Consider the following 17395-nt stretch of genomic DNA (forward strand, 5'->3'; position numbering starts at 1 on the left):
GGGGGGTAGAGGTCGCTGTCACTTGAAAAATACAGTTTTTAAACAGGTAATTTAGTGTTATGTGTTCAGGACTTTGTGTCATCAAGCTTCTGCCAGAGGAACCACGTGGAACTAGCAGCAGCCCTCTCCTCGGGGCCGGGAAGGTAGGAGAGCAGCGCCCGCACCCCTCCCAGGACTCGCTCCTGAGGGCCTCCCGGGCGCTAGCGCGGGAGCTGCACTGTGGGCAGAAGGCCTCCCTGAAGCGACCGCAGCGACGGGCCGGGAGGACCTGGGCCAAGGCCCCTCAAGGGGCTGGGGGCTGGGGGCCAACGGCCCGGGAGCCTTGGCCGCCCCATCGGCAGGCCAGCGTCGCGGGCTTGGGCCAGCCCGGCGCGCAGGCGCGCAGCCGGAAACACGTGGTCGGGTGGGGCGGGGCCGCCGGGAGCGCGCGGCCGAACCTTGTGGCGCAGGCGCAGAACAGAGGCTTCCGGGAACGCGCGTCCGGGCGGAAGTGGTGGCCCGCGCGTCCGGCCCTGCGCAGCGAGGCGGTCGCCGCAGGGCAGCGGAGCCTGGCCGGCAGCGGGTGAGTGACGGCGCGCCCGCGGGCCGGCGCCCTCGATCGCCGCGGCCCGGAGCCTGCCGCCGCCCCCACCCAGCCGCGGCTCGGCCCTGGCCCCGCGGGCTCCCTGCGCGAGCGGGGCCCTGACCCGCAGCCTGCGGGCGGACGCCTCCTCTCGCATCTAGTGCGGGTCACGTTCCCCGCCGACTGCAGCGCAGTGCGCTCCCGTCGGCCTGGTGGGAGGCCCGCCCGGCTCTCACGGGACCCTGCGCCGGGGACGTCCCCTTCCCTCCTCGCCACCCGGAACCCAGGCCTGCTCCGGCCTGTGCCGCGCCTCTCCCCGACTGACGGGGGACGCCCCTTCCCGCCCCTTCCCACCTGTCACGCCGCATCCCGCTCCGCCCCAGTTCTTGCCCGCCCTGCCTTACCCAGGACCCCGTAGCCAAGACCCAGCCTTCCTCTAGGCAGCACATCTCATTCCATCTTTTACTCGCAAACTGTCCTCCCTCCCCGCCCTTTCTGTCCCTCCAGTCTAGCCCGAGTCTCCCATCCCTGGGGACTGGCACCCCTTTCCCATTCTTGTGGCTTGGTGCCTTTGCTTCTCTCCATCTGAACAGTTCTCGTTTCCCTCTGTTCCTAGGTCTGGCCCAGGGCCACCATGATCTCTCTTCCATCTACCTCCAGCAAACTCTTTTTCTCCCAGGCATCTTCTCCCCTTCAGTGACCCCAGGAAAACTGGTCCCTTAGCATGCCAGCTCCATTTCTCTTTCCCTTCCGGGGTTTGCTTGGCATCGTCTTCCACCATATTCTCAACACTGCACAGGATTGGAACCTGAGTCTGCTGGTGTCAAGGGGATCTGACTGGCCAAAACTTGAGAAAAGCACCAGATCTCAGAAGGACCTGTGTGACAAGGGAGCATGTGCTGCAGCCTTGAAGGAGCTGAATTGGCAACTCCTTCCTGTTGTGAGCATGTTGGCTGAGGACCATCCTCTTGGTCTGGGGTGCAGACCCTTCTTCTAACCCCTCCTTAGGTCTCAGCATAACAGTTCAGCTGGAGCCTATTGGCATAGTGGTCCCCCTGGAGCCTCTACCCACTGCCCTCAGTGAGCCTTCTCTATGTGCCCAAAAACCCTGTAGAAAGCAGATTGGAGGAGCCAGCCTGCTCTCTGGATGAGGCAAGGGGTACTTGTTGCATGTGGCCCAGCGTGTCCTCAGGAAGAGAACTCAAGTGAAGCACAGATTTGTCTAGGCATTGTCACAAGGCCACCACAACAGTCTAGGAACAATACTCTAGGTCTGTCACTTTTTTTCTTGTCCAAATTGACCCGTTCCCCAAAGCTTATGTTACATCCAAAGAGGTGGACAAAATCATAATCTTGCAACTAAGTGGGCCCGATGGGTGTGACCGGGTTTTCGCAGCCCAGAACAACTTAGTGAGTGTGTGGGCTTAAGCTTTTGATACAGGAGAACATGCTTGCCCATCTGTCACCTGTGTGCCTGACATGTCGTGCGGCCCTGAGCACAGGAGTGTTGAGGAGAGTCCTGGGGTGCAGTGGAAGCAGTTGTCCTTGCTCTGTGCATGTGGCCCCACATACAGGTTCCCAAGAATACACACGGGCAGTCACCTCTTTGAGAAGGTTCTCCACAGTGAGGATGGCCCTCCCATAGCTGCATGGGGTGGGCATGCAGATGCTCTAGGGTGTGCTGTGAGCTGGGATCTGCAGCTGGGTCCAGAGTGTAAAGTGGGTCATTGCCACTGGGAGGTCGGTTATCTGTGGAATGGTACTAGGATATGGGGGGACAGTGCCCTCTGCAGATTGAGATTCCCCCAGAAGCTTGTGTCAAATGCCAAGATTAAGGGAATTTAAAACTTTTTTACTGATTTTTAAGAACATTTATGTTGCTTTTCCTTTTCATTGAGCCAAGGTATTGGTTAGGAAAAAGCAATCTTGATACTAGAGAAAACTGGGAAGTTGTTTATTTTCCTCTTTTGGTCCACACTTTTTAAATCTTCATTATTTCTCTATAATAAGTCCAGGAGCTGAGTGGGCAGGGGAAGATGCTGTGGGAAGTCAGAAGGAGCTGACATCTGGCTTCACACTGAGCAGGGTGACTGAGCTCTGAGCTTGGAGTGCGGGTGAGTGGCCAGGCCACGTGGAGTGGCTCCAAGGGTCTACTGCCTGCCTGTCCCAGGAGCCCACACTGAGGGAAGCATGAGGGTGCCACTGAACTGTCTGGAATGAGCTCTGATTGGGTCCATCAGGGACTGTTGAAACCCTGTATTGTCAGGCATTCTGGGAAAGTGGAGGATAGGGTTGTTTGGGGTATCTCAGCAGGGTTTGGATAACTCTTGAAGTGATATAAATTAAGCAAAAACAGAAATTCCAACTGTAGAGGTGTGAAGCTGTGTGGCCCAACTCATTGAAAGGCTTGGTGTGAATAGTCAAGCCCCCAAGAGGGCCAGGCCCCATCCCCTTCCCCACCTGTGAATATGCTAAGTTACAGGCCAAGGGGAGTTCAGGTCAGGTTGCTGATCTCCTGCCGGAAACAGGGTTGGTCTCTTGCATTTTCCCTCGGGCCCCACATGAAGGGCCCCACATGAACGTGGAGTCCTTAAAGTGGAAGAGGGAGGTAGAAGAATGAGAGAGAAGTGACAGCAGAAAGACACCAGGAATGCCATATTGCTGATGGGGGTGGGGGTGGGGAAGGAGCCACAAGGCGAGGAACAGGCAGCCTCTGGAAGCTGGAGGAGGCCAGGAAGTGGATTCTCCCCAAGAGACTGGAAAAGGAACCAACCAGTTCTTGATTATAGCCCAGTGAGACCCTTGTCAGACTTCTGTCCTACAGGACTGAAATAAATAGTTTTGTGATGTTTAAATTGCTGAGTCTGTAGAAATTAGTTAAAACAGCAGTGGAAACTAACATCCTGCTTATGACTTAAGTCATAAGTAATTGACTTAAAAAATAAAAACCCAGCCAGGCGTAGTGGTGCACACTTGTAATCCCACCAATTTAGGAGGCTGAGGCAGGAGGATCCTGAGTTCAAAATCAGCCTCAGCAATTGAGCGAGACCCTAAACAACTTAGTGAGACCCTATCTCTAAATAAAACATATGAAAAGGGCTGGGGATGTGACTCAGTGGTTCGGTGCCCTTGTGTTCAATCCCCAGTACTAAAAACAAAAACCAAGGCTGAAAACAAGTCATTTTTTTTTAAGAGAGAGAGAATTTTTTGATATTTATTTTTCAGGTTTTGGTGGACACAACATCTTTATTTTATTTTCTTTTTTTGTGGTGTTGAGGATCAAACCCAATGCCCCGCGCATGCCAGGTGTACACGTTACCACTTGAGGCACATCCCCAGTCCCCAAAACAAGTCATTTTGAAGTGACAAGTTGGTGCCAAGAGCAGCTGCGAGTGCCTTTCCTTGCAGGACCCTGCGTGGGTGGGTGGAGGTGTTGAGTTCGAGGATCCTGAGCTGGGGGCCTTGGGGGGCAGGTAGCCTCAGCAGTCCCTGGCGCAGGCATTGCTTTCTTTCTTCCCTGTGCTGCCCACCTGTCCAGACTTGAAATGGGCTCAAGGGCAGTAGTAGCACGGGTAAGCAAGCGTCCCTTTCTGTGAGACTTGCCTTCGCGCATTCTCTCCGGTGCAGGAGTGAGGGACTGGGAGACTCAGCACCGAGAGCTGTCCCGCCCTGCCTGGATCCTGAAAGGGAGGAGTCTGCTCTGACAGTGCCTTAAACCTGTTAGCTCTGCCACCTGCCTTATTGCACTTCTTAAGGAAGTAGGAGAGACCTGTAGACTGGCCGGCTGTCTGCTGTATAGGCACCCCTGATCCCTCTGCTCGCGGTGGAGAGTGGGTGCAGGCCTGGGGTTTCCATGGAGGTAGGTGTCTTCTGAGTCACGGCTCTTCCTAACAGTGGAGGAGCTACTCACTCCCAGGATAGGGACACAGCCTGGGTGGCCTCCTGGGTGTGCATAGAGAAAAACACCCTGTTTCCTTGCTGCTCCCATGCTACCTAAAAACATCCTTTGGAGTGGACAGACATCTGTGTCTGCCACTGCTGAGCCTTGCTGTTTCTGGCTTTTTGGTAAAGGAATCCGAAATGCCTGAAGGTCGGTGAGCCTTTCTCAGTGCCTGCCTAGAAAAGGGGTAGAGGAATCGGGAGCCAGAGCCTCTAAGGTAGCTGGTGCTCTGGTTGCTCTTTCCAGGGAGCACCAACAACATGGGAAGAAGCCGGCTAGCAGGGTGCGGTCCTGGAAGGCTTCTGAGCCTGGGCGACACTTGTTTGCAGGCCCCCTGCCAGGTGCTTGGCTGCCCAGGAACCTGGTCTTTTCACTGCAGCCTTGGTTCTTTTTTTCCTTATGAAAACTTCATGCTGCAGGTGGGGGTAACAAGCTTCTTTCATCTTTGAGGGTGCAAGGGTGTGAGGGGGACAGGCTCAGCTCCTTTCTTCTAGGACCAGCCCCTGTCCATTTGTCTTTCATCTGCCCTGGCTTCTGTTGCTGGTGGCTGTGTGTCTTTTAAGTGAAGCTTCCAGAAGCCCTGGAAGCCCTGGCTTGATGGCCTGGGCAGCCAAGGTGCCCAGAGTCAGCCTCGGGCAGAACCCGGTGTGGGGCCATGGAGAACAAAGGCAAGGGAGACTTCTGCAAAACACAACAACTCCCAGTGCTAAAGGAGGGAAGGAAGGTTACTCTGGAAGGCCAGACCTCCCGTCTTGTGGCCACCGAGGTCCTGTGCTGAGGCAGAGCCTCCCTCCAGGAGCTCACCTGGCCAGGCTGGGCTGTGTGGTGCCCTAGCAGGTGACACACTTGGTGGCGTAAGGAAGCACACGCTTTTTCTCTCAAGGTTATGGAGATTGAATAGCCAGAGAACTTGAAACCAGTATCAATCCACTAGGTCAAAATTGGGGTGTCCCCAGGGCTGCAGTCCCTCCGAAGGCTCTAGAGGAGGACCCATTCCTTGTCCTTCCAGTTTTAGGGGCCCCAGGTGTTCTTTGGATTGTGGCCATGTCACCCTACCTCTTCCTCTGAGGTCACTTGGCCCTCTCTTCTGTCTCCATCCATCTCCTGCCTCCCCTTTATAAAAAGACACTGTGCTTGCATTTAGGGCCTACGGACCACCTTCCCAACTCAGAATCCTTAACCACATCTCCAAAGTTTACATTGCCATTCAAGGTCACTCTCCTAGGTTCTTCTTATTTTTTTTTAATATTGGCAATTGTTTATTTAATTTTATGTGGTGCTGAGGATCGAACCCAGTGCCTCACACATGCTAGGCAAGTGCTCTACCACTGAGCCACAGCCCCAGCCCCAGTTCTTGGGTATCTTGGGGCCAGGATCAGCTTCCTCCAGGAGGGAGGCTTGCTGGGGTGGGGCATGTGAAGGAGTACTCACCTGAGAAACAAGGCAGGAGAGCAGGGAGCAGGGCTGTCCTGGCACTTCCGGGGAGTTGTGGTGGTTCCTTGTGGGCAGAGAAGACCAGCATCCCCGGTGGAGGAAACACCTTGAGTAGGGTCTAGACACCTGGAGGGAGTCTAGAATTGTGAGTGACCCCGGGTCGTGCCGGTGGAGAGCTCAGGGAGGCTGGGCCTGAAGACCCCGGCCTTCTCTACAGGCTGAAGTAGGTAAACAGTGCTTTTCAGAGGAAAGATGGCAGTCAGGCTGGGGCAGCCCTCTCCCTTCAGTGTGGCACCAGGGAGGAAACTGAGGCTGAGAAAGGGAAGTCCCTTGTCTGAGGTCTGAAAACTAGAAATGGCAAGTTTTGACCTGCAAGTTCTAGGTCATTAGGAGCCCTTGGACGTTATCAGGGTGAGAGGACTAGGCAGGATGTGGGGACGGGCAGTGCAAGTGGCCTGGTGCCTGCCTGGGTGTATGGAAACCAGAAAGCTGTTACGGCTCCAGGTGACTCCCGAGGTTGGGCCCATCCTTAGCCAGGAGAGTAAATTCCTGCGGAGGAATGTGTTTAGTGCCCAGGGGCCTGGAATGTGGCTGCTCAACTGGCCTGCAGTTCAGGGGGGTGTAGCCACAGAGGCGCAGGGCCTTCCTTGCAGAGGTCAAGCCATGGGAGAACTCGAGGATGAGGTAGTGACTGAGCTTGTACACTGGCAGAGAGGGAAGCCAGCCCCAGGGGCCAGCAGAGAGGCCCCCTGGTTTTAGGAGGGACAGAGCACTGAGAGGCACAGAGAACATGCAGGAAGTTCAGATCCAGGCTGTGCAGCGGCTCAAGGAGAGGGGGACCAGGGAGTGTGGGTGCCAGGGGCTCAGGAAGGACTTGTCCCCCTTTAGGTTCACAGATCTGCCGTCCACAAACCAAAGTTCAGTACTTGCCGTGTCCCATGAATAGTCTGAAGAGTGAGTGAGGTGAGCCAGAGGAGGCAGCAGCAGCCAACCTGCTGGGAACCCCGAGCTGAGTGGCAGAGGGAAACCCTTTCCCTGACACAAAGTGTAGGGGTGTGGCCACACCCAGGCCTCAGCTGCTGCAAGAGGGGCTGCTGGGAGCAGTGGGCTGGGATTTTGACAAGAATGGTGGAGATGTGGTTGGTGACATAGGGATGTCAAGAGAGCTGAGCAGCAATACCTGCAGGGGCTCCAGTGTGTGACAGCAGGTGCCATCTTCCCTGGACCTGCAGCTCAGATATGCAGCTAAACGGGTCACATGTCAGGGACTTGATCTCAAGCTGTGAGTTTGCAGGATAACTAGGTTGGGGGCACAGAGGAGACAGGGTATTGAGGGGCAGTTGAATAATGGCCAACTACGACATTTATTTTTCATTCCTCTGGCAAATGTGTACCAAGTTTCTACCAGCTGCCCAGTGGTAAGCCGAGTGTGAGGGACAGCAGAGCAAGAACAGTTGCATAAGGCTACAGATGGTGGAGGGCAGGAGGGACACGGTCTTTCCAAGGAGTGGACATTCAGAAAATCCTGAAGATGGAAGTGAACTAGCCATGCAAAGAGCAGGACCACAGTGTCCCAGGCAAGGGAACAGAAGCTGTGCCCTGGGGATGAGGGCTGTGGTAGCCAGGACCAAAGGAGACCAGCATGGCTGGGGCTGGCAAGCAGGGGAGGTGGTGGAGAGTGGGGAGGGCTGCACGGGAGGCTGCAGGACTGTGTTCCTGGAACGAGGAGCCTGAAGGTCCCATAGGCTGTGGTGCAGGCTGCTGGGTGGCAATGGGTTGCCAGGGAGGACAGTGGCTGCAGAGGGACTGAGGGAGGCTGCTGGCGTGGTTTAGTGAGGGCTGAGCCTAGAAATGGACGGAGCCAGGAATAGGAGGCCAGTTTTGAATGGTTAGCTCTGCCAGTGGACTTTGGGAATGAAAAGGGAGGGATAGGTCACTCAGGATTTCTGTGGTGGTTGGTATCTTTTCGTGGAAGTGTAACACCCACTCAGAAAGGTGCACCTCCTAGGTTCCGGTGAGAGTCTCTGCTTGGCAGCTGTGCATATGGCAGCCTCCTCACCATGCTATTCGTGGGAAGATGGGGTGAGGGGCTTGAGGGGAGGGGGCCTAGGACTTATGTTTTGAAACATCATGTTTAAAATGCATGTTGGAAATGCAGGCAGCATTTTGCGTAGGAGGTGAGATGGAGGAATTCAGAGCTCAGTGGTTACATCCAGGCGAAGGATAAACCACTGGGACTCTTGGGCCTTGCCAGAGCCTAGGGTTGAAGCCCAAGGGTTGAAAAAGGGACAGGGAGAAACAGAACCCATCAGGGAGAAGTCCTCCAGGCAGGAAGGCCTCAGTGGCCACCTGTGGCCATTGCCAAGAAGCAGCCCTTGCCCAAGAGACCCACCCTGTGAGGTGGTTGCCATAGCCCTTAGGGGCCTGGAATCTTCTCTCACTCTTGCTCAGAATAGCAGACCTCATGCACACACTTCACCCTTGAACCTGACCCTGCAGGCTAAAACCCGACTGTCCAAGGAGAGGGCATGAGAGGCAGGCTTCCATGTAGGGCATTGCCCTGTAAACGGCCTGCGGCCTGGATGTGGGTGCCTCGTGGTCAGGTGCACGAGGGCCCAAGGTTCACACACAGCTGCTGGGGTGCCCAGACCGTTCCCAGATGCTGCCTGGCGGTGAGAGCAGCAGCTGCCCATGAAGTCACATGTGTTTTGTTCCCTGTTTTCTTGAGGTGGCAGACATGCTCCATTGATCCAGAAGGGAGGTACTGAAGTGCTTTAAGTTGAAGGTGGAAGGGCCAGGAACAGTGGCCAGCTGTGTCCCCAGCAGAGCCAGGAGCAGCTTCTCGATGGCACTGGGCAACTGTCCTGGAGACAGAGGGCAATGCTGATGCTGGCCTGGCACCTCTGTGGTCCCACTGAACCGTTGCTCTGCCTGGAAGCAAGCAAGGAGGGTGTGGAAAAGAGCCGCCACTCCTGCCCACCACCACCAGCGCCCAACCCTGAACTTGCCTGGGGTGTGGCCCAGGAGGGGCCCAGGGCTTGGCCAAGGCCTTGGGTGAGCCCAGCAGTCCTTTGGAGCCTGTGTACACACAGGCTGGGCGCCCAGCAGCAGGAGTGGCTCGGACTCTGTCCCTGCAGTCGTGGAAGTTAGTAGAAGGCGCCAGGGAGGAGTCGCTTCCAGCCGCACATCAAGTAGGTGGAGGTCTTCTGCCTGGCTCCCATCTGCTTTATTTTTCATTTCATGGGCTTGGCCCAGGAAGTAAAGCCTCAATCACCTACTAAGCCCCTATCCGGTCTGTGCTGGGCACTGACTGGGAGCTGGGGGTGCTGAGGTGGAGGCAGAAATTAACAGTCCCGCTGTGCAACATAGGGAGGGCTTATAGGAGGTGACATTTGGGTCTGTGCCCCTTCTGTTGCCCTGCTCCCTTCCCCACTTGACTCCCCTGCTTGTTCCCCTTTAGAGAGTCTGTAAGACACCAGCCCACCCCAAACCCCTCATTCTTGCTCATCTTTATGTCTTGCCAGCTGGGACAGGGACAGGGGATAATTTTTCTTCTAAAAAGATGTTGTCTTGCTGAATAAGAATAAATAAAGATTGCTGGGGTCAGGCTTTGACAAAGCCATGAAATCCCGTTTCTTCTGGATAAGCCTGACTGCAGCCTGGACACTCTGCTGAGACCATGTGCTTCCTGCTTGCTGACCACTCTCCTCTCTCCTTGGGGTGCAGGTTCTGCCCAGTGCTCAGTCTGATGCCCATCAAGCCCTCTGACCACCTGGAATGGAATGAGCCTATGCACTCCCTCCGGATAAGTGTGGGGGGACTTCCTGTGCTGGCGTCCATGACCAAGGCCGCAGACCCCCGCTTCCGTCCCCGCTGGAGGGTGATCCTGACATCTTTCGTGGGCGCAGCCCTCTTCTGGCTGCTGTACTCCCACCGCCCAGCCCCGGGCAGGACTCTTGCTCACAATGCACACAACTGGAGACTTGGCCAGATGCCTGCTGCCCACTACAATGACACCTACCCCCTCTCGGCCCCCCAGAGAACACCAGGTGGACTTCGGTACCGAATTGCAGTCATTGCTGACCTGGACACAGAGTCTAAGGCTCAGGAGGAAAACACCTGGTTCAGTTACCTGAAGAAGGGCTATCTGACCCTGTCAGACAGTGGGGATAAAGTGACCATTGAGTGGGACAAAGACCATGGGATCCTAGAGTCCCACCTGGCAGAAAAGGGAAGGGGCATGGAGCTCTCTGATCTGGTCGTCTTTAATGGGAAACTCTACTCTGTGGATGACCGCACAGGGGTCATCTACCAGATCGAAGGCACGAAGGCTGTGCCCTGGGTGATTCTGTCTGATGGCGATGGGACCGTGGAGAAAGGTAAATGGAGCCACTTCCTGTTTTCACCTGTTTTTGATGTGCTGGGGAAGCTGACCCAGGGCCGTGTGCATGCCAGGCAGATGTTCTACCCGAGCCAGGTCCCAGCCCCTAAAGGGAGCTGCTTCTGGCAAGTTCTCATCAGGGCCTGTGCTGGGGGACCCCAGGCCAGCTGGCTGTAGTTGGGTTTGCAGTTGAGAAGTAACCCTGGTGCCTGGTGAAGACTTCATACAGCCAGAAGTGCGAGCTCTCACCTACTCAGCCCTGCACCCCCACCATGAACAGGAGCCACCCATTACACCCAGCTGTTTCTAAAAGTCAAAGCTTATCACTAGAGCCCACCAGAGAGTGGGACATTTCTTCCAGAATGAGTTTTAGGACCATGTCACTTCTGCTTTTACTCCTTCAGAACCATGTCCCTTTGTGTATCTTCATAGACATCTTAGGATTGGGCTGGGTCCATCCCCCAGTACCTTACCTTGAAACCATGGTGGCCCGTGGTTCTGTTTGAGCGAGACTTTGATCTCAGCTTCTGGACCTAGGAAGCCACTGCTGCCGCCCTGAGCCTACAGAAAAGGTCTCCTGAACCATCGTGCTCTGCCCGGAAGCAAGCCGGCAGGGCGGTGGTAAGGAGCCACCATTCCTGCCCACCACTAGCACCCAGCCCTGAGCTTGGGTTTGCCAGGAAGGAGTTACTGCTTCTGCAGGGCAGGGAGGAGCTGCAGAGCTATCACATGGAGAGAGAGCCCAGGGCATTGGCCAGGTTGGCGCATCATCCCGTTTGAGCTCTTTGGGGACCTGCCCCTTTTAGAAAGCTAAATGCACCTGGAGGCTCTTTCAGGTCAAAGAAGGAATTGCTCTAACTGGGCTCCCCTGGCAGCCTCAGGCCGTCTCCCGGGGATGAAATCCAGCATTGCCCCTGGCTGGGTGTTGGAGGGACACATCTCCAAGTGGGAATCAGACGATGTTGGTTGCCCAGCTTCCTGCTTCATGTCATCAGGGCTTTAGGCTATCATTGTGTGGTTTCCTTCTTCCTCTTGGACCAGGAAGAAAGCAGGGCCACAGGGCCTCTGGGACTGGCCTGTGCTCAGGGGTCCAGAAGGGACTGAAGACCCAGTGAACGGAGCATCTTATCACAGATGTGGCTCAGGCGGCTGACAGGGCACTGGGGTTGCCAGAATTCAACAGGACCCCAGAGCCACCTGCAGAGAAGTCTCCCGGGAGCTGCTGTCCCCAGTGCAGGGAGGGGCTGGAGCTCCAGCTCCTGGGAGCTGAGAAGCTTGCAGGATATTTAGGGAAACAACCACAAGTTAACATCCAGGGGTTAGAACAGGTCAGAATGTGCTAGAAGAACAAAGGCCCCCAGCCTGAACTGTGCTGCAGCCTTCAAAGGTTGGCTTGTAGTAAATAAGTCCGCTAAGAAAAAAACAGAGGTGGTTCCTGAATAGATACATCAGAATGAAGCCGCATCTGAACACCAGGCCTCCTGGGCAGTCCCGCCGCAGACCACAGGGCTGTCAGGCCTGCTCTGCTCCAGCATCTGAGAGTGGTCTTGGGGGTGGGGGGCAGCTTGAGGGGTTGGGGGCAGAGGGGAGGGGAGGGTGGAGCTGCAGTGCCGGGGACTCAAGCCACTCACAGAGACTTCCTGCTAGGGTTGCCAAAGGAAGTGGGGTCTTCCTCAGAGGGCAGAAAGGGGGAGGGAGGTACTGCCGTCTCTGGGACACCTGGGTGTGGGGCTCTGCATAGACTCCTGCCCCTGGCTCCTGCCCCTGCCCAGTGAGATGCCGTGACTTCTGATGTCCAAAGCTGCTGCGCTGCCAAGGCTCATGGCCTGACTGGCAGCAGCTCCTGCAGGCCCGGCGTGGGGTGAGGGGTGGGGCGAGCCGCAGGCACTCTCCTCCTCTTTCCTCTTCTCTCCTCAGGCTTCAAAGCCGAGTGGCTGGCTGTGAAGGACGAGCACCTGTACGTGGGCGGCTTGGGCAAGGAGTGGACCACCACCACCGGGGAGGTGATGAATGAGAACCCCGAGTGGGTGAAGGTGGTGGGCCACAGGGGCAGCGTGCACCACGAGAACTGGGTGTCCAGCTACAATGCCCTGAGGGCCGCCGCTGGGATCCGACCCCCAGGTAAGAGGCCCACGAGGCCGGCTCTGGCCCAGGCACAGTGACAGTCCCCTCGTGCTCAGGGTTCTCTCTCTGTGGTTGCTGCCCTCCGGCCACGGATTCCAGGACTCAGGAGCCATTTTCTCTTTGTCCCTGCCTGGTCCGGACAGTACCTCCACCGCACCCCGTGGTCCACACAGGAGCAGCCCCAGTGTGGGCTGTCTCTGTTCCAGAGGTTGGGGGCCACGGTCCCTCCCAGCGACAGCAGGAGGAGGTGGCCAGTTCTGGCCGCCTTCCTCCACCCTTGTCCAGGGGTGTGTCTTCTCTGGAGGCTGGGGCAGCTCCAGGTGCAGGAGGAAGTGGCTGAGCCGAGCTCCTCCTGTGGGTGCTCCTGTCCTGGAAGGGAGGGGCAGGCCTCCTCTGCCTCAGGCTGCCTCCCCTCTGGTGGCTCTGCCCACAGGTCAGACTTGCCTGTTTATTTTGTCCCCTCCCTGGGCCCTTTCTCCTTTCTGTGCCCCTTCATTAGCACCAAGGGAACAAAAATAGAGACAGAATGCCTGGCTCATGGGCACCTGGGTCAGCAGCAAGAGCCAGGCTACCAAAGGCTTAGAGCGGCATTTGCTGTCTGCTGTGCCTGCCTGTGCTGTCACCAGCCACAGGAAGGTCGGTGAAGGCCCTCGGTTCCTGCTGCCCACACGTCCTGAGTCCCTGCTCCCTGCCACTGCAGCGAGGGCCAGCACACCTGATGGGAGGGGGAGGACGGGCAGGGGCATCCTGCCGAATGTGCTTGGTGACCTGTTTGTCCTGTGTCCTAAGGCTACCTCATTCACGAATCTGCCTGCTGGAGCGACACCCTGCAGCGCTGGTTCTTCCTGCCTCGCAGGGCCAGCCACGAGCGCTACAGTGAGAAGGAAGATGAGCACAAGGGCACCAACCTCCTCCTGAGCGCGGCCCAGGACTTCGGGGACATCTCCGTCCGCCGTGTTGGAGAGCTGATCCCCACACACGGCTTCTCATCCTTCAAGTTCATCCCCAACACTGACGACCAGATAATCGTGGCCCTCAAGTCTGAAGAGGATACTGGCATCGTCGCCACCTACATCATGGCCTTCACGCTTGATGGGCGCGTCCTCCTCCCAGAAACCAAGATAGGAAGTGTGAAGTATGAAGGAATAGAGTTCATATAGATTAAAATGCTCCCAACGCCAGCAAGGCTGAGCCGGGCCTCTGGTTCTGTAAAGCCCAGGGGACTCACTTCTGTTGTCTTCTCTTTGTAACCATGAAGTGTGTGTCTGGTTTCGTCCCCAGAGCAGGGAGTTCAGTTCCTGGCATGGAGCAGCCTGAAGTTGTGAATGGCAGGGAGGCCCCCCAGCCCTGGCCAGCTCCCAGCTCTGTGCTGCCGGGCGGCTGCAGAGGCGACTGCTGCAGGCATCTTGATCTGGGCCGCCGACTGCCCGCCAGGTTCTGCCCCCTCTGGCCCACCTGGCCTCCCGGCTTGCCTTTCCCTGTGCTCTCTGTGTAGTCAGTGCTTCAGGAGCACCGAGGGCACTGAAGCAGGTGCCCTGTCTTGGAATCCACAGGGAGTGGAGGCAGGCCTGCCGTGAGGAGCTCCCAGCTACCCCCATCCTCCTCTCAAACCCGGGCATCCATTCCATGCGCCCCCAGACCCTTGGAAAGTAAATGTTTACACTGCAGGATGCATGGAGCATGGTGGCCTCTGGGGACACCTGCCCACTGCTGACTGGCACCCTGCAAGATTGCTCCCAGCCACCCCACAGCCAAGGACCCTGCTTCCGCCCTTTGGGAATGTTCTAGGGCTGTGTAGCACTGTGAGGTTTTAATTATTATCTTATTTTTACTAAAGTAGTTTCCTCTCTCATCAAATGGAATCACCAAATCTCACCCCACAGAGCAGTCACAGTGAATAAATTTGCCACCAGCGGCAGGAAGTTGTCACTAAGCAGCCACAGGTAGCAAAGCCAGTTTACAGTGGTGTCTGAGTGCTTGGCTCGCGGCCATTCCCTGGCAGCTTTCAGAAGGCGCCTTGCCCTTCAGGACTCTCACGGATGACTTGAATGTCTTGTTCCCTGACCCTTGACCAGGGCGGCTTTGTTCTGGAGGTTGTCCTGCCACCTCCTGGGTTTCTCTCCATGGCCTTTCTCCTTCCTGTGGGAGTTTTGCAGCCTCCTCTCTGTGGAAGCTTCGCACAGACTTGGCTCCTTTGTTGGTCCCTGTTGTCTCTTCCCAGTGCTGGGGAGGTGGGGGTGGTTGGGGACAGAGGTGAGGCAGGACTAAGCCAAGAAGGGATGAGTCCATTCATCATGGCATCCCTGTCTGGCTGCCTCACCCTGCGACAGAAGCTCGGCAGTGGTGGGAGGGACTCTTGGCTGCACCTGGCCCTGTGCTGACCCTTGCAGACCTCTTCTCCTTGGAACTGGGACAGTCCCCTGCCGGGCTCTGGTGAGACGTCCTGCACAGCTTGGTCCTCCTGCTGTAGGAGAAGCAGCAGAGCAAAGACGCTCGACTGAACATGATGGTTCTCCAAGCCGGGCTTCCTCGGGCGCAGCCACGACCCCGCTCTCCTGCCTTTGCCTGGTGGGCTTCTGAGCCGCCACCCCCTGAGCGTCGATGCCATCAGAGCTGTTCTTTAAAACAAAATCAAGACCTCCAGAGGCCGGGCAGTCGCTGGCTTGAGGCACTCTTGATGTGTTGGGGCTCCTGAGCCACAGGCCAGGTGTGCGACTGAGTGACTTCCAGAGACCTGGAAGCCAGCCTTCCCTGTCCCCGTGTTCGCTGCTGTCGGCATGATGATTGTCTCCTTCCCTTTGTCCATTTGTTTCATAAACAATAAAGCACAGGGGAACGTGAGTGCTCGTCTCCTGCTCTGTGCTGACCAGGCCAAGTCCCCCCCAGGGCACCCTTCTCTCAGGAGCACGGACAAAGCCGGGCAGGAGAGTCCTTGGACACGCCCAGGGGCAGTGGGACAGGCACCCCCTGGCCCAGGACACCTCTTGGGAAGCTGTGGCGTCCTGTCCAGCTTCCATGGTCTGCACAGGCTCCTCAGCCCTGCTGGCCCTTGCTGTGTGTCCAGGACACATTCCCTGACTTCCCTCCCCTGGTGTCCTGGCCACGTGGATAGTGAGTGAATGTGCATAAGGGCTCTGAGCGGCCACATGCAGGTACCCATGTTGTTGCACATCCCGGTGGGCACGCCTCGGAGCCCGGGTGAGGAGGTGGTGCTCAGGTGAGAGGTCTGGGCCCTCCCAAGGATCACAGAATCCTCATGCAAAGACCGCGGCACCTCAGAACAGGAGGGAAGAACAAGACGCAGGGGCAGCCAGAGAGAGAGGGGACCTGGTGGTGGCAGCAAGCTTGTCCGTCATCCCCATGTCCCTTCAGCCCTGTCCCTCCTTCCCAGGAGATCTTGTGAGTGACTAGGAGGAGTCTGACTCCCCAGGGCTTTGCCTAGTCCTGTTTAGGCCCAGTGACCACCCATCCTGGCAGCCTGAGGTGCTGACAGTGCCACTGTACAGCCACAGATACCGCGTGGCCCCTTCCCCCCATCACCCCTTTGCAGAGAGTCCCTGTGCTGCAACCTCCCAAGATCATCCTAATCAGGCAGGGAACTTGTACAGCCAGGGAGGGAGACCTCGAAAGGACATAAGGACCCCCCCCCTGGAAGGGGACCTCAAGAAGGACCCAGAAAGCAGGGTCACGCAAGACAAAATCCAGAGTGTTGGTGACTGAGCACCAAGGGCCTGGGCAGGGACGGAGGAGAAGCGGCTAGGATGAGGAGCTGCCAACCCAGGAGGAGGGAGCAGTCGGTCTTGGCTGGCTCTTTAAGGAGCAACTCTAGGAGCCACAGGCGGGAGCTGGGCTGCTGTCCCCCCTGCCACGCCCGGGAGGATGAGGGACAGCTGCCAGGGTCTGTGTGGACCAGCCCTGGGGGCCTCGACCTGAGGAGGCTGTAAGTTGCCTCGTCTGCAGTCTCCCTGGGTCTTCACAGCTCCTCTGGGACCTGGATGGCCGGGACGTGTGGTCACGACTCCCCGACACCTGCACTTGCAAGCTGGGCTCTCAGCCTTCAGGGAAGCAGAGCTGGCCACTCAGTGGAGCCACTGGGGGCTTTTAAAGTGCCCATGCCTGTCCCCACCTTAGCGGGGTGACAGTGCACTGGAAATTTGTTCTGGGTGATTCTCCTCCAGCCTGATGGGAGAGCCCTGGGCACATTCAGGAGTACACCCCGCTCTAGGACCTCAGCATGCCAGTGGTGTCACAGCAGAGGGCCTGCTGGCCCAGAGGCCAGGCCTGGCCCTGACTTGGGCCAGCCAGGCTGTAGCTGCACTCTTCGGCATCTCAGCCCAGACAATTCTCCCTAAGCCCAGAGCCAGCTCCTGCTGGGACAGCCGGGCTCCTGGGCCCCTCCCGAAGCCATCCATGTGGCTGAGGGCCTGCGGGCTCTCGCCAGCCAGGCCCAGCTCAGACTGGGGAGCCTGGAGCCCTCTGAAATCACATGAGGAAGTCAAGGTACCGGGGCTTTCCATGGGAGGAAGGGGAAGGGGTGTGAGCCCAGCAGGGCCATTGTGCTCCAGAGACTGCCCTGCCCCCAGGGATGTAGGAGGTGGTGGATGCAGTCGGGTGGTGCAGAGCACAGGCTGTGGAGTCAGTTGCTGTGTGAGGGTCGGGCTCATCCACTCACTGGCTTCACCTCAAAGCACACTGTCTCCTGGGTCTCAGGACCTCCCTGCCCCTGGCCAGGGTCAGTGCATGGAGCCTCCCAGGGTGTGGCCCGCTGTGGGCAGCATGCCAAAAGCTCAAGCAATGGATTTGTGCACAATCACCACCACACAGGCTGCCCAGCCAATGAGTGCCAGGCCCAGACAAGCTGGTAGCTTGCCAGACACAGCTACAAGCCCTCTGGCCCAGAGCCCCTGTTGCTCCACCCAGCAGCCCTGCCTCCCCCTGCCCGCCCCCCAACACT

General features: G+C 57.4%; 1 protein-coding gene across 2 annotated transcripts; it reads left to right on the plus strand.

Annotated features, from left to right (window-relative positions):
• Positions 1 to 424: 424 nt before the first annotated feature.
• Cant1 (calcium activated nucleotidase 1) lies at positions 425 to 15282 on the plus strand. 2 transcript variants are annotated; one of them, XM_078041531.1, is made up of 5 exons: positions 464 to 562; positions 8665 to 9127; positions 9663 to 10315; positions 12235 to 12438; positions 13231 to 15282. In XM_078041531.1, exons 3-5 carry the CDS (start codon positions 9685 to 9687, stop codon positions 13599 to 13601), a joined length of 1206 nt encoding a protein of 401 aa, XP_077897657.1. In that variant the 5' UTR covers positions 464 to 562; positions 8665 to 9127; positions 9663 to 9684; the 3' UTR covers positions 13602 to 15282. The 2 variants fall into 2 exon arrangements, with proteins under 2 accessions (XP_077897656.1, XP_077897657.1); XM_078041530.1 differs by lacking the exon at positions 8665 to 9127 and having other exon boundaries at positions 425 to 562.
• Positions 15283 to 17395: the final 2113 nt, after the last annotated feature.

This window comes from Ictidomys tridecemlineatus, chromosome 3 (genome assembly GCF_052094955.1).
Source record: "Ictidomys tridecemlineatus isolate mIctTri1 chromosome 3, mIctTri1.hap1, whole genome shotgun sequence".
Classification (NCBI taxonomy): Eukaryota; Metazoa; Chordata; class Mammalia; order Rodentia; family Sciuridae; genus Ictidomys; species Ictidomys tridecemlineatus.